Source organism: Micropterus salmoides, unplaced genomic scaffold, assembly GCF_014851395.1.
Source record: "Micropterus salmoides isolate LMB-PRFRI ecotype aquatic unplaced genomic scaffold, ASM1485139v1 Ms_hic_scaffold_9, whole genome shotgun sequence".
In the NCBI taxonomy this organism is placed as follows: Eukaryota; Metazoa; Chordata; class Actinopteri; order Centrarchiformes; family Centrarchidae; genus Micropterus; species Micropterus salmoides.
Window position 1 is genome coordinate 8206065 of NW_024044681.1, and position 25138 is coordinate 8231202.

The 25138-nt window shown below is 41.8% G+C and overlaps 1 protein-coding gene across 1 annotated transcript in view; it reads right to left on the minus strand.

The window, feature by feature from the left end:
- LOC119895159 (polypeptide N-acetylgalactosaminyltransferase 10-like) overlaps nt 1–24261 on the minus strand; it is a 101635-nt gene extending 77374 nt beyond the window's left edge. The window contains exon 1 of the mRNA XM_038708061.1: nt 24103–24261. Within this exon, the coding sequence (XP_038563989.1) occupies nt 24103–24261 (159 nt within the window). The remainder of the gene's footprint in view (nt 1–24102) is intronic.
- Nucleotides 24262–25138: the final 877 nt, after the last annotated feature.

Genomic DNA, 25138 nt, shown 5'->3' on the forward strand with positions numbered 1-25138 from the left:
ATATATACATATACACATATACACATACATTATATATATATATATATATACACACACACACACACACACACACACACACATCTCAGGTTCAAATAGAGCTGGCTGTCAGAATGTTTTCAGAGTGGTCTTTCATTTCAGGAGGTACAGCAGCCAGGTAATATCGCTGCCGCCCATTAATGATCACCTTAAAAGGTGCTGGTTAACAGAAGGAGAAAAATTTCAGTCTTTTGGAAAAAACTGCTTATTAAACCACCCCTAGTAACTTCTGTGGGTTGTAGTTTTGCACCTTCATTTTAATGTTGGGCCTAGCAGGCAGAACACCCTATCAGGCTGCAAATGATTAATATGTTATATATGGAGAGTATCACTGCCTAAAAAGGCCCAGTTCACAATATCCCTTTTCCACTGCACTCACACAACGCTGCAAAGAAAAAGAAAAGACTGACAGGTATGCATCGGAGTACTGCATTGTGGGATCCCGAGGGACCCAATGCAAATCTCACAGGAGCGCGTGGTTCAAACTTTGTTGCTGTGTTTGCTGTGTCAGCGATGTTTAATACAGCTCTGGTATTAACTCGGCCATCAGATTATACTTCATCAGAAGGAGGGACATTTTGAGGGGCAAGAAGTACAGCTCAGGACCCAAAACTGGAATCATAATCCTGAGGTCAAACGGTAGGAATATATCCTGTGTGTGAATAAAAGGATTCTTGGAGTTTCATTGAAAAGTTTCTGCTGTGGGAAAGCCCATCTGACACTTTGCTGTAGCTGCTTGAATTTCATGGAGCACTGAATTTTCACACACAAAAGTTAGATGAACCCATTCTTCTTTCTGTGAGAACTTTAGACATTAGCTTGGACGTTCGACCTTTGGTGCAGTGTATGAGCAGGTATTACACAAGCAGCAGAGAACAGAGCTGTCTATTAATTCTCTGAGGCTGATAAATCAGACAACCTTGGGTCAATACTTTCATTTCTGTTTCCTGTCTTTCCTGCTGAGAGTCGACAGAAGCCCAGAGTGAGAAGAGGAAGCTTTTCTATTCCCCTTCCTGTTCAGTCAGATCACAGAGGTATCCACCTCAACCCCCAGAGACACAATTACCCGTCTTTCCTGTTCCACCTCACCAACTGCTCCACCTCTTCCTCTTCTCAACCACTTCACAGACAAGTAAATTTGCCCTGGCTGTCCTGGCTCATCACGCAGAAACATAAGCTATCAATCCTCTCATTCTAAAATAGTACGCCGTACCGCAGTAACCACCACCAGCCTACACCTCCACCACCACACCAGCTACAGATCCAACAAGCTGTCGATCCAACTGTAAAACTAAGGCGATCATATCATCTCCGGCAAATTGGTTTGCAGGCAAATGGTCAAACTTTTGACTTTTCTCTGATACGGTGTCCGTCTCTCCAGAAAAAATAGGTCCAACTGAAAGCAAGCCAAGGAAATAATTTGTTTTCAGATAAATATCATATCAGCAAAGTTTTAGGCAAAGGAAACATAAAGGAAAGAATTCTACTAAGGAAAGAAAGCTGCTACTGGCAGCGACTGTGTTGCTGAACCCATTCTGTTGTTTGGTGAGTTTTTCTTAACCCTCAGAGAAATATTGAGTTACAGAAAAGCCAGTTGGGACTTTTGACTGTAGATGTTTTCCAAATCTCTGCCTGTTCCCTGGGCTCCAGCTCCATTGCTCTTTGCTGCTAAAGTTGAGGATCTCCGGGTGGAGATTGAGGCACTGAGACCTCCCTGGAAGAGGAGCCCAGCAGGGCTGCCACACAGCGTCTCATCTCCCAATAGGAGTCATTATCCACAGCTCTGCTGCAACCAGAGATACCAGGCAGAGCACTGGACAAAGGCCATGACAGATGGCTGCTTCTCTGCCTTCTGCAGGCGCAGAACTGTGTTTAATTCTTGGATGCATGACAAACAGACACAAAAAATTGGCAATTCTGAGATTTTCATGTCATGTGAACAGTTTCAGCCCTTGCAGGATGTTGATTCTGCAGAAAAACAGTGAGTCAGTGTTTATCTCAACTGCTGTCAATACCAACAACAAACCCTTGCCATACCTACGCAAGACTGTTGCATAACTAAAGGAAATCACTCTAAAAAATATTTTACAAGATTTATGAGACTTTGTTTACCAGTGTTTATCTTATTATAAATCTTCTATCTAAAGAGGAGAAGCAATCCTACATCATACATGTCTGACGAGAGGAATACAGCAGTACCAAAACTGGAACTTGTGACAGATGTGTATGACAGAGCATAGGTTAACCTGCCAAGGCATCTAAGGCAACATTACGTAAGAGCCACCATCCCACTGAATTGAAAAGTTGAAATTTAACAGGAGATATAGTGTGATGGATGTGTGATGGGCTTCAGTGGTAATTTACAGCTGTGTAGCTGCTGCCATGATCACAGCTTCCATTGGCTCCTGTCCAAACCCATCTGAGCAATGTGCTGTTCAAATGAGCTCCTTATTATTATGTCTGGGAGAGAGGAAGCAGGGAAATACTATACAATGGCCATTAAGTGCTGAGTTGTGGCGCTGCCAGCTCAAAGAGCTCCAAGCTCCGTCCAAGCTCAACGCCAAACCTCTCCTATCGCCCCATGGCCCTTGGATCTAATGCAGACCAGGGGACTGTCCTTCAGGCCAATGTATGATCAAGGTACAGTGATAGAAGCAATCTGCCCAGCTGCAGCCTCCTTGAGCATGGCAAGTAATTCTTCCAGGGAGGCTGTTCTGTAACAGTGCCCTTGTAGAGAGGTCAAGAGAGACAAGACAAGTTTCTACACTTCAGAGATAAAACGAGGAAAACGTTTCTATCCACATGTTCATACACATGCGTATTCTGAATTTACATGTCAAGAGAAGAGAAGGGAAAAAGGGAGAAACATCAGGAGCAACAATGAGGGATTCTGTATCAGTCTGTAGGCTTTGTACTGGAATTGATCATTAATTCTGTCATTACACCTTTGAAAACTACTTCGCCTGTTACCCCCCCATCATCTGCTCAGTGTTTTTGCGACTAGCAGCCAGGAGGGCGTTCACTCCCTCCCCCCTCCCCCTTGCTTCTACTCTGTAAGCAGAGCTTTGTCTCTTCATGTTGCTGCTGGGTTTGGCTGCATTCAGCATGGGAGGCCGGGTGCCACAGAGTGGACAGAGGACAGATGTGGCTTACATAATGATCAGCAAATCAGTTGTCTCAGCGGCCTTAATCCAACTTGCATCCCTCCATACATCCATCTCCCTACGGCTGCCTCGTACTGCTGCGCCAAGCTTTACTGTGCCGTGCCGAGCCAAAGGCATTTTGCTCCTTCCCACCACTGGTTAGGAATAGTGAACCGATGAGCTCAGCAGGGAGAGCTTTTACAGCTCCACTGGAAGGCAATTACCAACATTTGTCAGTGAGGGGACAATCAGGCCACCGGATGATAACTCAGGATTCAACTGACAACAGTCCAATATGAGATGATAATGTGAAACAAAGTGGGCAGAGGCAACGCTTTGAGAACTGTTAGAAAGACCCCTATTCAGCGGCTGGTTCATAATTGAATTACATTCTGTAAATCTACCAAGATGTTTCAGCTCTCTGCCTCACATCAATGCTGGTACAGATACTGATGGCAAGTACCAGTTCACCTGAGCAGCAAAGAGAACCGACAAAAAAAGCGGATCAAACATCATCATATTCAAGATTAAAATACAAAAAGAAGCACTTTACACTTCGTGCACAATTATTAGGCAAATTGTATTCCTCAGGATTCATTTTATCGTTGAACAAACCCAACGCTCTCAGTCAATCCAAAATATAATTGAACCTAAGGAAAAGTGAGTTTTGTCTTGCTCGGGAGAATATATTAGTGCGCAGAATTACTAGGCAACTAAATTACCAAAATCATTTCTCTGAAATTACATGTTTATTCTCTATTTTTAGTGTAATAACATAAATATAGCCAGTCTTCTTTTTAATAACTGCCATGAATCTTCCATCCATGGAGTCTCTCAGCTTCTTCATCTGTTGACTATCAACTTTAGCGGAAGCAGCAACCACAGCCTCCCAAATGCTGTTCAAATAGGTGTTTTGTAACTTCTCTGAGGGCCCACAAGATCTCAACAGGATTCAAGTCAGGTGAGGAAAAGGCGCCTTTTTCATTATACTCATTATATTAGTGTGTGATATTGTTTTAGTGTTTCCTTACTTGCTGTTCTTGTCATCTCCTTGAATGTTCATTCCCAGATGCCCGAAGCTGCCCTAGGCGGCAGGTCTTGGGACCAGCTGTTCATGTGTTATAGTACTTCTCTGTTTATTCTCTTTTACTAATAAATTCTTCAAAGACAATGGTTTGTTGTTCGCTTAATCCCTCACCAGCAATATACAATTTCCACGACAATGGCCTTTTTGAATGCTGAGGGTTTCTTCCTGTACCATTAGTTGAGGAAAATATCTTCCAGACATTTGAATCCCTTTTTTAACAGAATTCAAGACAAGCAACTGGAAGACGTCACACTGGACTTTAAGTACTAGCGGTACTTTCAGTACAATGTTCATTGTTTTATATTGTTTTAAGCTGTACAAATTAAATCCCATTAAGCTCTATAGCATTGGGGTGGAAATCTAAAGTGTTTGAAAGATTATACCGGATCCAGAACGATTTATCGTTTTGCAGATATTATCGGCCAATATAAGCTACATGCAGATATATCTGCATTGGCATTTATAACAGCCGATATGTGACTATTAAAAAATAAACAGAGTCGGATCCTTCCCTCATGTCATGAGTGTTGAATAGTATGCCCACCGGAGGGTGCGCTGCAGCTCCTTTTTAACAACACTGCAGCACCACAGAACAAAACATCAGCTGACCGCAGACTATCGGAGCTACTGGGATTAGCTCAGCTCTCACCCTCTGTTCACGGTCAGTTAGTCATTTGTCACTTCAATTACAAGACAGCCCTCATCACTTCTCCTCTCCTGAAAACATTAGACAACGTTAATGAACGATTAATCTATATTGTTTAACGTGTTCTAAATATATCTGCGAGCTGCCAATCTCTACTTAAAGTCGGTATGTCAGAAATGATTAAACCAGAGGGACTTGTGAATAAATGTGAGCTGTACAAGTATCTAACACGGCTTCCTGCACAACAAAGTTCTCTAACGTTACCTCTTCTTTTGAATGTGAAACGTTAGTGTGAAATCTCAAAGTTGCAGGCCCTTGCAGACAGTCATTTATTAAACAGCAGCATTTCCTCTGGATCACTGTATCATAGACGACGTGTTTTAGAGCCAGGTGGTGGTTAGGAAATGGTTTCTTGTAGGTGATGCTGGTAAAGGGATAAACTAGATGTGAATATGCTACATAGTAGAAAGTAGTCATTGTGGCAGAGTATGTGCAAGGTAATAACTACTGCATTATAAAAAATATATATTTAATTATTTGCCTATGTAGGAGAGCCCCATTATTGTAGCAATGACATGACATTTGATATACAGTATTATTATTAGTAGTAGTAGCAGTAGTATAGAGGTATTTTTTTTTTATAATTTCTGTTCTGCTGGCCCCAACAATACACTATTTACTTTGATGTTCATTAGTAATAGTCATTTTGTACATTTTTCAGTAGTTTTATTTGACTCTCATTCATCAAATCTTTAATATATTTTGTTGTACTTTTGTTTCTAACTCTGGCAAAGTTTATTTTTAAACTGCCTTATGTCATGGTATTGTCTGAACATAACAAAATTTTAGGGATAATCTTTGTTTATGTCATGTGTTTTTTAAAATAAGGGGAAAAAACAATATTGGCCAATATATTGGCTTTCGGATTTTAAAAATCTCAAATATCGAAATCGGTATCGAACTTTATCGGACACTGTCGGGCTCTACCATCAACTCCATAACATTTGGTTTGTCCAAGAAGGGCAGGACACAGTTTTACAGAGAAGGTGTTCAGCTGTCAGTAATAGTGCAATACAGCAGCTCAACAGCTCAAAAAAGAAGCTACAGATGAAACTGTGTGCACAACCTCAAACATCACTGAGAGCTCTTCTTCGCCTTCCGAACATACACCAGACCAGCATACAGTGCAAAGGTCTGAAAATACTGCATGACCCTCTTTGACCTTCTTCCCAGAGGGAAATGAATGGGCTCCTTTCACTCCACTGAAATATAATCTTTTGTTGTATTTTTTTTCTTTGACTATTTTAGAAGTCTGAACTGCAGCCAGTACTATTACAAACTTGTTGACATTGGTGACATATTGAGTCTCTTCAGTTGCAGCATGGTAGTATTTTACAGCAGGATTTAGTTATTTTTCCCTCTGCGTGACGTGTTCCTCATGAGCTTAATTCACATGTGTCAGTCACACATCGGTGGCTGCAAATCACATTTATACAAGCAGATATACAAGTGAGTCAGCAATTATCAGTGTGTGTCACATTTCTAAGAAGGTTGACATTCACTAGATCTATATACATTTGTTAAGGTAAAATATGATATTTTACTTTATATTTTATTTGACCAAAAAAGTCGCTTTCTGCTTGAACTTCATTTGCGAACACTACAAATGATTGCAATGTGGGAAAAGATTACGTGTGTTATCTATATTATTATATCTATATTATGTCAGGTGTTGATTCAACTTTAGCGCAGGCTCATTGCACCTGTTCTTCATATTTTGCCCATCATCACAGTACTTGTCTGCATTTGTTCACATAACACTTTTACGCTACAAATAAGTCTCTTTCTTGTTTTGACACCATTTGTGTCTGTCCTTCAAATCAAATGCCAAAATACCACAGAATAAATGCAACAAAATAAAGCATTTTGTTGTCTCTACAGTGGCTCTGCTGGAAAAGGTGCTGAGAAAAACAACCTTAAGTGGTGCTAAAGACACCACAGGACAACGCAGGACAATATTTCAGTGCATTCCCATACAAAATTCATGCAGGTTCAACTTTAATGAACAATGACATGTAAAGTTTTTCTTTGTGAACTCAATCAACTGTTGCCTGTGTTGAAAAGTACAAAATAGAGATTGCTATTCCATTCTATGTAGATGTGGTATGGTTTTGCTATGTCTTGATTTTTTTTTTAATGGAAAGTGACCAAGTTATTTTGGTTTGCAAGCCAGCTAGCAGTGTTTGGTGGCTCGCTTACAACAACAGTTTGCCACCCAGTTTGCCAGCCAAAAACAGAGGTGAAGTCTTACTACAATATGCTTTTTATTTATCTGTTTATTTACAGTTATGTGATGCTGTCACAAAAAAGTTCTTAGGAAATTATTATGATGAACTGGTAGCACAAAAAGGACAAAACGAATCATACAAATAAACCAAAAACACAGGTAAAACATGCCAATGTTGCTACTAAATAAGTTAACATTATAGTCAAACACAGTAGCTACAAACATGCTAACATTAGCCACTGCACCACCCACACACGTCAATACATCAGCTTTCAGGACCATGATAAGCAAGGAAGTTTGCTCTGTTTATTTTAGGTATGTCCGGGTCCACACTCCACCCTTCTCTGGGAGCTCTGACTTACAAAAAGCAATTGAGGAACAACTCAGTCAAGAAGTACTATTGATAGAAGTATTGATAGTGGCAGCAGGCAACTACCAGTTCTGGATGAGTTACTGAGGAGCAGGAAAGAAAATAAACTAAGTTGCAGATTGTTAGTTTTAATATAAAACATGCGGTTCTGTATTAAGTGTGCTATCCAGTGTAGAAAACTGTAAAAATTGTTCCAATCTATTCAGCAAAACAGAAGCTGAGTGACAGCAGTGGTAATGTTGTCATTGTACTCTGCTGCTCCTACATTGCGTCAGCTAACACCTCAGCCTGGAAAAAGTCCCAGCATTTATTGCTTGTTTCATTTACCTTCTCCTCACCCACACAGTTTGTCTCTTCACGCATCGTTTTACAACCCTAATCAACGGCAATGAAAATATTTTACAGGACCGGGGGGGGGGGGGTTTTCCTTGATTATGATCAAAGTATGTGTATGTCTGAAATGATCAAAGCCTCATAAATGCTAACAGTGACATCACTTGCTGTTCCTGTGAGTAGCTCTGTTAAGGAAGGCGACAGTCTAGTGGAGCAAAAAATGCAGCAATTTCTTCCGGAGACAGCACGTCAATCTTCAAACAGCTGTTCAGAAGTGCTGGTGTACTGCTGCCTGATTGCTGAAAAGCGCTGTTAGACTAGAAAACGAGACTGACTGCCTTAGTTCAAACCCTCCCTCTGAAGCTCTCTGAACTATAGGAAACATCTATTGGGCCGTGATCTGTCAAAATGAAACGAAGTCGTCACACTTCACAGAGAAGTGTGGCAGCGGCAGCCTAATGGTGAGAGAAGAAAGGTTTCATTCTGGAAGCTTAGTAATTTGTGTCACAACTATGGAAATGTGTTGTGGAAAGTTGAAAAAAGCTTATGCTACGCCACCGAGTGCTGCTGAGCAAAGAGCTTAAAGGGGACCTATTATGACTTTCCTCATACTGTATATACATGATTTTACAATGTCAGCTGTAGGTTATGAAACGTGGCCAAAGTTTCAAATAATGAGGTAGAAATAACCCCTGTAAGAAAAAAGCTCAGGCTTCAGGCCTCTATTCCAATGATCTTTCTGCTTCCCTGCCCAGCTGCGGTATTCGACCACTCTGCTCTAAACGCATTCTCCAGCACCTAAACAAAGTGTGGACATCAATACTCTTCAGGTTTTTGGAGGTTGTTCAATATGTTCTGCAGAAATGCTATTTTGGTTGTGAAGAAAATTTTGTTTGTTTTCTTGATGGATAGATGGCTTTACAGATGGTTGCTAAAGTAAACACTAGCTTTTGCTTTGCTAACGGTAGCTGCCATTAGCTCAGTTAGCTGTGCAGCTAGAGGTCCCATTAGCTAGTTAACTCTGCCCAGACTGAAAGCTCGGAGCCCGGGCCCAAATAAACCTCCTCCTCCTGGCAGTCCAAAGCTCCACAGCTTTACAGCCACTTCTTTCACAACATAAGTCTTTGGGGGAAAAGTACTTTTGGCCTACTGTGCATCCCGTGATGGACCCAGAAGCTGTAATTCCACAGTTTGGCCACTGTCAAATGTCAATGTCAAATTTGCTTCAAAGCCCAGAACACTTCTTATTCTGGGTAATCCGGCTGTGGCAGGATATCAAGTGTTTACAGCACAGCACCACCTGCTGCAGCACCCGGCTTTGTATTTGCAGGATTCTGTCAACTGTTGTTGATAGCAGATGGAGAAATCAATGTTTATGATATTGTTTCATTAATAGTTTTATTTCTACAAATATAGTGGCGTTAAACATAAAATCCATCCTTGCAATATTTTGATATAGACAGTATTAAGTGGTCAGACAGAATTACTGCTACTGTGGAGTGGGAACAGTGTTCCAATGAGGAAATGAACATAATTCCTTGATCGATTAACCTGTTTGGGTTCTGGCACAACTTCACTGTTTTGCAACGTGCATGGAGAAGGGAGGCAGTCTTAGAGTAACACAGCTCCAGCTAACTTTACAGTACTGATATACTCACATTTCTGTTACAGGTTACTGGCCAAGAGAAGAATAACCACATTACTGAACACACCACAGTGTCCAGAGCTTGTTAATAAACACAGCTGGGCAAGAGGAACATGCAGTAGCAGAGAAGCCTGCCTTAGGTTTAATAGTTCATCTGCTATGTACACTTAGGACGGGTTCACACCTAAAGGTCTAGTTCCTGAATCGAACCGGCGCCAGAATGATGCATGGTTTCAATTTTGTCATTATGGAGCACTGTCACTGTTTCTAGGAAGAAACTCTGCATCAGACTATCACAGATCATAGCACAACTGGCTTGCGTTTGTCATGCAAAATGGACCAGTGAAGTTATCACAAACATGCAAAACAAAAACAGCAGCTTTTTTTCCAGGATCCGTATGCATCTCCTTGGATGAATGAATGAATTAATGCATTTGGTTATATCCCTACATGCTACATACATTAAAACATTCAATAAGGTGCCGACTTTCATCAACAATAAATATTACACATTACAATTAGTCAATTATTAATAATATTATATACATCTTTGTTGTAGTATTTATATATGTCTTTCATAGTTTGATTGTAATTTTTCTATTTTCTATTAATATAATAAAACCTTGCCTTCTGCCCCAGGCGAGGTTTCTGTCCTCCTTCTGCTCGCCTTACCGCTCAGGTGCGCTGTCCCAGTCAAACTCTTAATATATTTACTGTAGAAACACCAAGGTAAATTGGCACACCCTTAAACTTCCTCCTTTGCAATGATGCTTGGCTGACTTCACTGCCATGACCGTGCCATGGCTGTCGTTTATCTTATAACATGATCTTTACTGCTGTGCAGCCAGGCAGTCACGTGAAAAATATACTGCTTTATCTTCCGTACACAAACACACACAGAGAGCTTTCATCTCATTTGCACAAAAAGCCCATAGCACTCTCCCTTTAAATGCTTTGGACTCTTAAGAGTTCGGGCTACAGAAAGACACACTTCATGCGTCAAAGTGTACTGCTGGAAGAAGAAAAACAGAAGAAACTCTCCAGAAAAACTACACCGGTGTGTTTCCCATCAGAAAGATCACCATAGGTCAGGTGCTGCGGAGAAGTACAGACGGGGCTTTTTCAGCAAAGAAAAAGAAAAACATTCTCCCAGCTTACAATAATATAACTGAACACTTGAGATGAAGAGGAGGTAAGATCCATTTATCAGGCAACAGTTCTTCATGGTATGAGTTTATCAGAACACTTTACAGTTCAGAACTTCATCTAATGAGTAACAGTAAAGGTAACAGCAGTTAGCAATAGGTGACCTTTAATACTTTCTTCATAAAGATTACCAGCGGCCAATAATAAGCAGTACAAGGGTCAGAGTTGGTGTTTAGGGACCTTTCTGTCACATATAGCCTTTACATTAAGTTATATAATAATTAGGGGTGACCCTGAATACTTGAAGATCCGATATAAGGAGCCTGATTCGATGGCCAATCTCACAGTCAAATATTCGCCGTTATGAAACCAGGATCATACCATTTTGGCTGATTTTATATAGAACTACCTGTTTTCTCCACTAAGTTAATATACAGCCTATTATATATATTATATAGATATAAATATCAACATATAATGTTGTAAATAAACATGTGAAAAGAAATAAGTTTTAAATAAATCTTTTTAAAGTGCGTGAATAAATCCAAAATTTTAACCCTAACCCTTAAGGCGGGTGGGGGGTCAGTACGCATGCGTGGCGTAGTGTGTGTGTGTGGTAGAAGAGGAAGAGAGACAGAGCACCAGCAGTGCCCCGTGTCATGCAGATCTGTGCCTGAACTTTGCGGGACGTTCAAATCATTGATCACCACTGATGAAGTGCACAAAGAATATGATATTGATTTTAAGCACCCTTTGACAATTCTGGTTCAACTATGTAAATCCTTAGTCGGGGACAGCCCTAATAATTATACATTATCTAGCGTTACACAGCCTACAGCCTTTCTACTAACAAGTGTTCTGTCATCAAACCTCTGAGCCTCTCAGTGAATAAGTTCTGCCTGGTGACTGCATGTAGGAGCAGCCATATGGATTAAAGAAGTTAGCAAACACTACCTGGTGCAAAAGTGAAAGTTAGGACAGCTTAACGCTTATCCTAAAGTTAGGAGAGTTTATTTAAAGAGGTGGTATTATGCTCATTTTCAGGTTCACAGTCTTATTCAGGGGTTGTACCAGAACAGATTTACATGGTTTAATTTTCAAAAAACACCATATTTTTCTCATACTGCACATTGCTGCAGCTGCTCTTTTCACCCTGTGTGTTGTTCGCTCCGCTCTTGAGCTACAGAGTGATGCATCTTACTTGTACTAAATCTTTGTTGGGAGTTGCACATGGTACAGGTAAGGACTACTAGCCAATCAGAAGCAGAGAAGGGCGGGTCGTAAGAAACAAGGTAGTGTGATCCAAATCAAAGCCGCTTCAGACTGCGACCGTAATCTAGCAGATGGTATAAGTTACAAGTCCACAACCACACAACATCATTGTTCCACATCTTACCATAAACCACTACAAAAATCATCATATTTCATCTCAATTTTATATAAAAATTGGCCAAACAGTTTGAACGTTTGCTCAGTAGCTTTCACATCAGGTGTAACGTTAGCATTATAGCTACTAAAAGCTGTGTTAGCCAACGTTTACAACAACTCCGCACTTAAACAGTCTGAAGTTACATTGCTGGTTATTTTAAATATAATTCACAACCAATCAAGCAAACTTACAGGTTGTGATTGTGAATTTCCAGGCCCAAACAGAGTCGGAGTTGCATCGTCTTTTAGGACTAAACGTTGAACTGTTGCCGGTGTTCTGACGATCTATGCTGCCTTGCCGAATAATGCTACCATAGCGCAAATCGATAGACTCGACTCTACTCGGCCCATCCAACTTCAAACCTTCAAACCTTCCAGCTGTGTTTTCCTCTGCCGTTGTTGCTGCAGCGGTCTGTGTGACGGCTGGCCGGCCTCACACGCTCCTCCTGTGGGTTGGCGCAGGCATCCCCTGCAGCCACTAGCAGAGCTCCTCAACTCCGAAAACTTCCAAGCACATTTTTGTTCTGCCATCACTTCTCGTAAAACTGTCAATATTCGAAATCTACACAGCTGTTTTCTCACCTCAAAACTCCTCAGAGGTGGATTTAGTGATGAAATTCCATAAAAAAACTGTAAAATATAAAACTTTCTGTTGCTGGCCTCTGTCTGGTGCAGCAATGATGATGCAGTGAATAGTGAATATTCTCTCTGACCAATCAGCAGTCTGTCGTGTTTTCACGTTACATTTTAGTATCGCCTCAGCTTGCTTGGAACCTTGACGGGAAACGGCTGGACTACAAACAAGCTGTTTTCAGGCAGTTCAGAGCAGAGCTTTCTGTGGGAGATGGGAACTCCCTTTGGGCTGGACTTTGGGCTTTGTCACTTTGCAAACCTATTACATGCACAAACAGGAAGCTTATGTAGTGGAGGAACATTGACTTAGAAAACATGGATTACCACACAGTTGAGATAGGATCTGCAAGTTAGGGCGTTTCTGTAATATGGCCCCGGAGACCTAAAAACACAGATAATGACGTACATAGAAAAATGACACAAATCTATGAACAGAAAGCATGCACGCACTTCACGCTGTGATTGGTCAGCTGTGAAAAGATGAAAAAAAGAGCCAGAGTGCGAAACTCTCAACAGTCGTGTTTCCATCAACGTTTTTTATGCGCATATTGATGTATAACATTAGAAAATGTAGTGTAGATGTAAATTCAAAACAACTTAGACTCTCATGGGGTGATCCATGGTCTTTAGGTCCATGCAACTGGTTTGGGTTTTGGGTTTCTGGTTTGCAACCTCTACTTCTTGTTTATTACAGCCGTGCGAATGTCAACCTCTGACGTAACTACGCTTTGCTTAGCCTCCAAACCAGCTGATTCGTATTCTTTTGCAACATTTCAAATGTTTGCTTAAAATTCACTTGACAATTAGATGGAAACATGGCTAATCTCACTTTTTTTTTCTTGACAAAACTATTTCACTGTCAGGAGAGACAGTCATATTTAAGTGACATGCCATTTACCCCTCTTTATGACCTTTGGCTGTGGCCATTCGGGACAGCCACAACACTTCTTTGACTTTCAACTTGGTCGGACAACACATGAACTAGTTCTGTTCAATCATGACCCAAAACCTAGAACTAGCAGAAAGAAAGTTAAACTATTTGAAGGGACACTGCAGGGATTTAGAATTGCGCTTTTATTAAGTTGGGGGACTCTCATACACAGATGACCGATGACAAACAGATTTTAAAAAGAGCGGTCAAAATCTAAGTAACAAAGGCAGAGATATCCTGACTTGTAGTTGCAAGTTTGGGTCAAAGTCTTTCAAAACTACTCAACCGTAGTTTCTAACACAGGCTTTCTGTAAAAAAAAAAAAAAAAAGTCCCAAGCCAAATATGAGATAACCCTAATAGCATCACAAGACTAGACATCTCCTTTCACAGACACTGAAGACAGCATACAACTGCAGAGCAGATTCAGTCTCAAGCCCAGAAATGTTCATATCTGACGCCAACTTACTGTGACACTGAAGCGGATTTATGCTGAACACAGGCTACTCAGAAAAACTAAATATACTCAACATAAAACAGAGTGCATCTTATTCTCTATGAGGCCAGTGGCTCTGCCAACACTGTGAAGCACAGAGCTGACCTTAAATTGGCATCCAGGGATTAGCTTAATCATCTGAACATTAAAAAAGAGCGGCTCCATAGCCCATGTGGCTGTAATTAAAAGCCTGACTCCTCGCTCCGTATCCACAGGCTGTCTGCTGCACCTGTCCCTCATTTGGCTCTTTGCACTGATCTGGGGCAGCAGATCCCTGACAGGCATACAGAGCAGGTTCTGCACACGCTCAGTCGGTGCCGCAGCCAGCAGCGAGTCAACGTCTGCCTTGTGTGAGGAACCTGGGGAGGAAACGCTCTCCAACAAAGTCAGCTTATGAACAAACACTTCTTTCACCCGCCCACTTTGCCTTTTTCTCCTGAGGTGTTCATCCCCTCCCTTCCTCCTTTACTCTCTCAGCTCTGAGTGATAAAGTGCATCGGCTTAAGTCTGCAGCAAGGAACTCCACTTGTCTTTGCAAATGACTTTCATCCCTCAGTCTCCCTCGTTTCCAGAGGCTTAATACATTAAAGGTAGAATCTCATTTCCCAGTCTAGCAGCACAGTTAGCCTGCTCAGTGAGACAGCATCAGGTACTGAAGTTAACAGCTTGTCTCCTGATCACAAGTTGTGTAATTTTTTATCTTTAAAAAGCTCTTACTACCGTAAAACTTTGAATAATAGCTTTTATTTGCTAAAATCACTGAATTGACCCTGCCTATATTTGGGACGGCCGTCCATATGGGACAGGCCTTTAATTCCTTCAATCAAACAGTTTGTTCATTTCAAACAGAATAATACTTGTATAAAAATGATCAAATAATATCAAATACACGTCATTCATTTGATCTAGCTGCGACAGACTGCTTGCACGCTTTTATTTTGAAGTAACATAACAATAACAACAACACAGTGCAGGATGAGAGAAGTTAGCAGACAGAGAGCGATGGACTTCACATGACAAGATTCACAACTTGGATTCATTTTTATGAACAGATGTTTTGATTCTTTTGATGGGTGGACCCTTACAGACTAAAGGAAGATAAATAATCAAGGAACGGACACATTCGGACTTAACAAGTGGACTTAAAGAGCACTTCAAAGGTAATGGCAGCCATCACTTTTTTTTCCTCTTGTACGAGGCAGGTTACACCGGTAAATCTATAAGAATTAGACTTTGGGGCCTGTTGTTTCCCTTAAACTGAACTATTGAATTGTGGAGAATCTAACCGATCTAACGATGTGCAGAGATTGAGGCAGGCGTTTATTTGTCAAAATTTGTTCCCACACCAGGCCAGTAAATGGGATAGGCAGCTATTTGGGACTTGGCTATTAATTGAAGTTTTACGGTATGTAAAGCCGGAACAATATATCATTTTGCAGATATTACCGGCCGATATAAGCTACTTGCAGATATTATAACAGCCAATATATGACTATTAAAAAAGAGAAACAGAGAGTCGGATCTATGATACAGAATAAAAACAAATCATTTTACTTACAGGATTACGAGCAGTTGGCGTTTGGCCATCATATAATTTGGGGGTCTGAAGTAAGTCACCATGTCATTTCAAAATCAAGAATTTCCTTGTCAGGTTCATGTCCTTACTGGCTTTCACATGGATGTTAAAGAGGTGGTATTCTGCTTTTTGGCTTTTCCCCCTCTCCTTTATTGAGTTAAATACCTTTTTTATGCATGTAACAGGTTTGCAAAGTGAAAAACCCAAAGTCCAGCCCAAAGGAAGTTCCCATCTCCCACAGAAAACTCTGCTCTGAACTGAAAACAGCTTGTTTGGAGTCCAGCCGCTTTATTTTCATCCCTGTGATGTCAAGTGACTCAACTCTCCTCTCCCTTCCAAACACTAGGTACCCTCCAGGCAGTCAATGGACATAAAGTTGTTACTGTGATGTAGAGACAGAGCTCAGTTAAAACTTCATGGATGAAAGATCCTTTTGTTACAGATTAATAACTCACCACTATGAAACTCTTGCTCCAGTCCATGTTGCCAAGCTGGTCGGCACAACTCGTTCTCACTCCCAAGTCGTCACATTAAGGTGACCAGACGTCCCGAAAAATCTGGGACAGTCCCAAATTACGAGCAGTTGTCTCAACCCCTTCCCGGTTTGTCATGAAAATTAGACCCAACATGAGTTTTGATTATAGCCTAATTAAACATTAAATAATGACTGCTGTATAGTTCACCCATTCTCATCTGGTCACCCTAGGACACATGGTCAAGAGCCATAGTCATCAGTTTGTGACGCACTGGGAATCCCTTTTCCGTCATAATTTGACGTATTGGGGGAAGCCCTGCAGTGTCAGTCATTCGTGTCCCATGTGAAACAAAAAGTCAACAAATTACGACGTAAGTGACGTTAGTTAACTTACGTGTTAACTGACATACGTAGTGATTTAAACACAAACCATGATCTTTTCCTAACCTTAACCAAGTAGTTTTGTTGCCTAAACCCAACCAAGTACTTTCTGTGCCTAAACCTAACTAAACTGCAACGTTTCACGACTTTAATAACGCGCCTTTCAAAATGGCGATGTTTTGAAAGCGTTTTATTTTGAAAGTCTAACAGGACGTTGCATATTTATTGTTGATAACTTTAGTGGAAGTTGTATGTTTGTTGTTGCTAAGCGTTGCTAACTTGACCGTGGATGTTTTAACATCAATAATTGACACAAAAGGGCTACCCAAGTCGTTAAAAAGCGACAGGCCTTGACCAAGCGTCAATATGTGACGAGTCAGCAGTGAGAACGTGTTGGATGGCAACATATACAGCTGCAACAAAGCTGTTTACCAACTTCTCATTGGCCCACCCTTCTCTGCTTCTGATTGGCTAGTAGTCCTTAACTAGGAACTGCGCATGTGCAACTCCCAACAAAGATCCTTTAGAGACAAGATGTATCACTCCATAGCTAAAGCGAAGCGTTCAACACAGAGTGAAAAAAGCAACGTGCAGTATGACAAAAATATGGTGTCTTTTGAAAATTAAATCATGTAAACCTGAGCAGAATACCACCTCTTTAACCTCTAACACAAATAAAGAAGTCATGATTAAAGACCATTTTGTACGAAAATACTACGTACAGCACAGTGCAGTGCAATAAACTAATGAATTCTCACAACTGTTATCATAAACCATGTTAAATTGTCTTAATCCTATTCACAGCCTCCCTAATTGCTCTTAACCTCACAGGACTCATAGAGCTGATGCAATTTCCTTAATTGCAGAGAGCCCCCATTTCCCTCACATGTTTGCAGGATTCAATTTCAATTCACTGCAGCCTGAAATTACTCCCAATTCCAAAATGTGCCTTGAGGAGGTTCGGTTTTTCTTCAAATCCTTTTGCATGTGTGGTGCAATCCGTAAGAGTGTTTTGCGAGAGCAGACTAAATCCATTCAATTTAAATTTTGTTTCTGTGCACTTTGGATTCGCGCTTCCTGTAGGTGCAGCCTCGAGGTTCCCGAGCACTCTGAAATCACTGCCTGCTACTGGCATGAAACATAATTCCCTCTCTCCCACACGATGTCAATAGAGCAGAAAGGAGTGATTTTTCACAGAACCACAGGCTAAACTCTTATTCAACGCTAATGTTTATCAGAATAGCAACAGAGAGGAAACAGACAGGGAGCTGCAGGTCAAACAGTTCGATACTACCGGAGCACCAAGCAAAGGCACCGACCAGGCCTCACAGACACAGAGGCATCTACAGGGGCATCGGAATCCGGGACATTTAGATGGCTTTATATGTGTAGTTTGGCCCAGTTCCTGGTATTTTAGTTTTAGTGATAAGAAACATGTCAAATCCTCCTGCTAAACATTTCATTGCAGAGTAAGCTTTTGAAAGAGAAAGCAGATCCTGTCCATTCTTTGTCAAGTGGCTGCATAATGAACACAAACATGATATCGGTACATGCAGGAGGACTTACAGGTTTTCCCTGCGATTATGTTGCTATAAAATGGTAGCTTTTCTAATAAGAATGTAGGCTACAAAGCAAATCATTCCATCACATCTCTGCATGCCTGCAGCTTACATGTGTTTAAAAGGTTTTAGCTAGATACAACATACATCCTCAAAAGGACAAATGTCAGATTTTCAATGTTTTTTAAGGCCTGTGTGAGCCCTGGAGGACAGAGGGGTCAAACAAATATCTAATTTGCATTGTGACTGAGGGGTAGGAATACATCACAAGCAGACAGCCAGGGAAATCAAAATCAGACTGAGGCACTGGAGGTATTTATTCAGTAAATCGGTTTGTTCTACAGTCATTTGCATGGCAAGCTATGGTTTTAAAATCTGACTTCTCAGGCAGACATGAGAAATTTAAAGATGTTCATGCAATATTTTTCATCTGGGATTTCTCCTTGTCCTGAGATGTTCTACATAGATGCCCTTGTTTACTTTGAGCTCTGCTCATTAATAAGACCAGACTGTCGCTGACTGACCTTCCACGGGATCTAAAAGCAGTATTGTATAAGTGTGTGTGTGGGTCTCAGGAAGTGTACTGTACATGTGTCAGAGGCGAAACACACAAGGTCCTGCAGTGATGAATGAGCAGTAATCCAGCCTACAGTGTGTGGCTCATAAATGTAGCCTCCAGCGTACAGACGCCTGTATGATTCTCATTTGTGTGTGACTGGGCCGTGAATCTCAGCCAACTTTCCTTTTAAGAGCACACTTTATCTTCTGGACCTTTATCAGAGCTGATTACATCCAGTTAGCGAGAGAAAAATCCACCGGCAAGTTGCCCCAAAAATGGAACCTGACCTGGAGGTATCAAACTGTGTATATATGCGGAAATCTATACTACAGTATATGTAGTTCAATGGATATTTTCTTGCATGGCTTTCTTGATTGGGGCTAACCCACCTCAAACAGTTCAGGCAGGGTTGGTCTCTACTTATCTGCATTCCCATGGGTGCTTAGCAATCAGTGATTATTTTTCTTGGCAAATCATTTAGTCAAATGTCAAAAATAATGACATCCCTTTATTAGAGCTCAAAAGCGATTCCTGTTTCATATGACTAAAAGATGAACACCTTTGCTAGAGGAATTATTGATTCATTTTCTCATTTATGTAATTAATAATTCACGCCGGTTTCATCCGCAACTGTTTGGCTGGAAGGTTTTAACAGTGAAGCCTTTTAGCTTAGATTTGGTAGATTTGAACCCTGAGGTTTGAAGGTAGACTAAGTACAGCAACATGCAGACATTTTTCACTTCGGATTTGCTGGAAAATCACGTTTAAATCACATTTGTTTAAGAAAAGAAGAGAAAAGAAAAGGCTCAAAGCTCCACATCAGGAACTGCATATGAAACCTGTCTGCCATGGTAAAAAGTCAGGCTTTAACTGAGTTTTGGCTCATTAAATCTTGGGTCTGGAGCAGAACACTTCCCAAAGTGGGTGCTGCAGGGATGGATGACGGGTGCTGCAACCAGGCCAGGGTACTGTACTTTGATACTTTTATGACACCGATCAAACTGCTTGATACTAACGGGTATTGAAAAATGCCTAATCAATAGATACCTAAGGAGTAAATCTCATCAGCATCAGTGAGCCAATAAGCATGCAGCATGCTTGCACCAAGATCTAATAATGCTGGTGACTGGCTGTGTAATGTTACATGTTGTAGAGGCATGCAGGACAAACACGTAACCCCCAGACATGGGCTCACTTGTTTCTTTTTACAGCCAGCTGCTTATCTGCACAGATAAGTGAACTTTGTGCTGCTCGCTGGCTACCTAGTGCAGCTAAGCTGTATCTGCTGGTAAGAGTCTGTTCATCACATCGTCCAGCGGGATGAAAACACTGGCACATCCTCTCTTTGCTACATCAGCATGGATAACCTGGAGGCGGAGAGTGTTTTTGGTGACAGGAACAATCAATGATGTTGTGTGCTTTCTAGAGGTCAACCAATTAATCACTCCAAGTATATCAGTATAGGCGGAACCAAGTTCCAATCGCGGCCCATGGACGCGCAGCCTTCACCAGTAATAGCATAGAGACTACTGAGACAAAGTCAATGTCATTGTGTACATGAGATAACTGATGGTTGGTCTCGGCTTTTTCCTGCTCCAAACTATCATCCTTAACTTTTATTTATTGTTTCGTCAAAATGTAAATCTGGATGGCAACACAGCCTGCTGACTTCTGCCAGATCAAAAAGGCTCCCCAATCCATCATGGTGGAACGTGTTTAAAATATCTGAGACATCATGACGCTCAACTGATCTTACAAAATTGGTGATGCCACTCCTGCCTGTCCAACAAAAGCTGGATGGGAACATTTTGGGGAAGTAAATGCATTTGCACAAGTCTGCCAGGCTTTTGCCGGGACACGCATGCATCTCATCCAGTGAAGACCGTCTGTCCAGTCAGCCAGGCAGTTAGCTGAGCAGCACAGCAGGTGCGGGTCAGACTATGCTGCCTCTTTTTTAATTCTATCCACTGCTCTCATCTTCTCTAACCTCCACTTAACCTGAGCTGCTGGAGCAGGCAGGTGGAAGCTGAGCCACCTCTGCTTCAACAGGCATCCTAAATATGAGACGGGAAATGTGCAAATTACCTTTCTGTCACTGTCACGGCGGGGAAGCTCTGTGGCAGCTCGTGTTTGCTAAAGCGGTATGAAATACTCATTCAGGCACCGTATTCATGGCCGCATGATTACAGCTTACACTGCTTGTAGCTGCTGTATTAGATACAGTTTTGTTAGTGGAGTACAGAGGTCAACCCCTCAGAGAAAGACTCTCTTATGCAGTGCTTAGGTCGGGGTTGTACCTGCATATCTGCATCTGAGGCGGGCCACGTGGATGATCTGTTCAATCAGCGAGATGTGAAAACAGAGCCACTAAAGGACAAAAGTGGCAGACAACAGCTGCATGTGAAGAAACATGCAGAAGCCCTATAACACACATATTTAATGAAAAGGGCAAACTGCGCTTCATCTAGTCACTATATTGATCACGAGACAATATGCCTCAGAATCAGAGTCAGACTCGCCTCAGATGATGACAGCTGACGACTGCTTGGCAGGAATGAATCAGAGCTGCTTACAATGACTCAACATGTCAGATTCTGAATAAATAAACTGAAATAATGATGACTGCCTAACAGGTGACTTGTTATTGACGATTGCCATCTTTGTCTGACAGGAAGTAATTGAGACGGACCTTGTTAAACTAGTTCCAAATGTTTGTCACACGTTTTAGGACCCCGTCTTTTATTGAACTGTTCTGAAGGTTCACAGCTGTTTTCTCATAAAAATAAAATTAAATTAATCTGCATCCTTTGACACCCATGTTATGCTAATCAGGTTTTTTTCAAACAAGAAATATCAGCAAACTGAGATCTGTAATTTCAACTGCTGAACTAGAGATGCTTGTCCAAGCGGAAATTTCATCCTGCATCGACAACTGGAAACACTCTCTAACACTTCTCATCTCTTATCATCACGTCTGCCCTTGATCATCTGCAGGCATGACCGAATGCTGCCACGAGGCTTCTCACGAGGTCTCACATCACCCCTATCCTCAGGCCTCTTCACTGGCCCCATGTCGCATATAGGATCCAGTTCAAGATCCTCGCAATTACTTACAGAGCTCTGCACAGCCAGGCCCCTGCATATGTTGCTGAGCTGCTATGCCTTTACACATCAGCTCTCTCTCCAAGGTCAAAAGAGCTAAACTCACTGTCTGTCCCACGCACTTGCATTATGACCCATGGGGTCGAGCTTTTGAGGTTGTTGCACCTAAACTTTGGATAGCTCTGCCTGCACCTGTATGGTCTCCTGATTCCGTGGTTTCTTTCACAAGGCAGCTAAAGACACACCTGTTTAGACAGGAGTAACCTGTATGCAACCGGTCTGCATGTGTGTTTTTTATTACGTACAATGATTTTAACGTGCATTTTATTGTGTATTTTACTACATATTGTGTTAGTTTTAGCTCACTTTTTCACGCGGCTTCATTTTATCTTCTGTGTTCTATCCAACAGTGTAAAGTTAACTTATTATTATGTAACAGGCTTGTCCCGGGCCTTGCAGATGTCCTTTAATCCCCGTCATAACATCTCTTGTCATTTAAGATATCAAATCCAAATCCAAACGAGCTGAGAAAAGTAATCCTTGGAGAAGATCAGTGCAAAATAAGCTGGCTTTATCATTTCCACAATTCAGCCTGCAAATTAGCTTTAGCTTCTGATAACAAGACATAGAAAACATCGCTGTGGACTTGTGACAGGGATTTGTCAACATTTACAGATGGAAAGATGAATTTATAATGAAAATAATTGCTTACAGAGGTATCTGATTTTACTCTGCTGGAAGAGATACATGTAACACGCATTTCAGAAGAATCCCGAGCAAAAACATCAAATCAGAACTCTGCCTTCGACTGGTCCTTTTCACCAAACTTCTACAATCAATCCAGTCAAGCAAGTTTGCTGGATTTGGACAAACACCACCACCGTCCAAAACTCACACTAACCCACATGCACATACGCACCATCAGTGAAAGCCTTCTTTCAGTAGATTCGCTGCATTTGAATTAGAGGAGCTACAAGTGTCTGCCAAACAGGGTTCATTTTGGTGTGGTTTTTGAATTCCTATGTGGACCAACAAGACAACACAGAGCTCCAGCTTGTGCCTTTTGTTTATTCATCTTTTTTTACTCAACTCAAGTCACAGAAACAAGCTTCTGTTTCCTTCAAAAAAAGAAGTAAAGTTGAACCTTGAAATCCACAACCTAATGACAAAAAATGCCAAAATCCTTTCAGACTCTTCTATCCTGCTAGTACAAAAATCTCCTGTTCAGACAAATTGATTTTAAACCCTTTTTACAAAGTGGGACTTAATCACTTCAACCAAATAAAGATGGCAACCAGAAAGGGCAGTTGAAAAATATGAATACATTATTAGATGAGCCAAGACATAAAACACTTTGGATGGATGTGACGCAGTATATGTTTTGTTCTGGGTGGAGTCTTTAAAGGATCTCTGATACAAAACAAACTCTCTTAAATGTACTCATGAGTAAAACAGAGGGGATACAAGAGCTTAGGCTGCAATTTTGACTTTGCCATCACATGAACTGCACCAGTTCTCACCAAGACGGGTCTCACTTCTATTCCCACAATACCTTGTACCATCAACATAACTTGAAGGAAACAGTTAATTAATTTCTATCAAGCAAAAGAAAATGTACAACAGTTTTAATGATCATGGCATTTCCTCAATAATGAATCAACACCACTGTAGATTAACTGACCATGAGAATAATCAGTTGCAGCCCTGCATGCTTAGAATAAGATACACATTCTACACAAGGGGGCTTTAAACTATGGAAAAAGAGTGATGACACCGGGGACACAGTCTGCACCCTGCTCTTAAATCTGACCCTCATGTTGCACCTTTAACTGCTCGATGACGCCTGTCAGCATGTGAACGCAGCACCGCCTGGTGCACATTAACTTCCTGAAGTCCGTGTTATTGTAACTTTACTGCGACGCCCAGCTTCGGGTTAGCTACGTGGCTCCACATCCATCCTGTTTGCTGACACAGTGTTAACAAGGATGTTCATTTTGTAAAACACACGCACACTATGGGCACGTAAACACGCACAGTATGGGAATGTAAAGTTGATGGTATTGGGGGGTAAACGCTTGAGGCGAGCACAGTAGCACCGGGAGTCACGCAGCGTTTCACAAAGCTCTGCCTCCTCTGCAGCGACCAAACTCACATTTGAGGGATTTCTGCCGGATGCCGTCGCAGCTGTTTCACGCGCGACAACTGACACACAGCGGGCAGCCGTGAAGACCTCACCGCTGCGCCGAAGCCACCCGTGGCCGAGCCGCTTACCTGTATCAGGGGGATGCCGCCCGCACCGTCCACTGTGTCGGGCGAGTTGTCGAACACCCGGTCCCGGTACAAAGACCACAGCCCGACGTTGGGGAGGAAAAGAAGAGCCGCTATGAGCAGCCCGGCGAACTGCAGCAGCCTCTTCTCTTTCCGCCTCATCTCTCCGGGAGAAATCGTGTGAAGCAGCGGCGCTGGAAACTAGCGAGTCCCGAACCCCCCGCGTTTCAGAGCGGAGACAACTTTCACTCTGACAGGGGGACGGACACCGGCGCTACGACGCTCCTCGGCTGCGCGCTCTGCCGCTAGGGGGAGCGAACCGCTGCGCTTCCGCCTGAGAGGCGTGCGTGTGTGCGTGTGTGTGCGTGTGTGTGTGTGTGTGTGGGGGGGGTTGGTTATGGGAAGTAATGTTTCTATAAAAGCTATCGAGTTTCCCTTGTGTAACCACGGCCGATCGACTGCGCAGTAAAATGGAAAGAATGAGCCAAAGTTAAGCGAAACTAAATCATTATGAAAACTTCTATGACCTGCGGACGACTTGTGCTGCCTTCACAGCAGCTCGGAAAAAAGACGAACTCTGGTTTCAAGGTGCATGAACACCTGTAGGCTATATCCTGTAAATCCACCCTGGAAAATAGCAAATACATTTAGTTAAGCAGGATAGTATTTGAAAACAACTTGATTTGTATAATTTTAAGAGATTGTCTTAAGAATATACATTAAGTCCGATTCTTCCTGCAGGGGACTGAGATCATCATAAACTAAAACCTTCAGCTCCTGCTGTCAGATCTTATTGTATGGACTGTCACAGCGATACTGAATTTGTTCAACCATATGACAATTTTAAATCTGATTTTCCATTTAGGGTCGGAAAACTGAAGGGCAGATTACATTTGCTGCAAACATTTCATGACACTGTTCAATGAGTAAATAGAGGGAAGGCCTTAATGTCATTTTCCAGCGTCATACAACCCCCCTCAACCAATGCTAAGTGGCCAAACTACTCAACAAGTGGTGTCTCTGAATATAATAATAATAA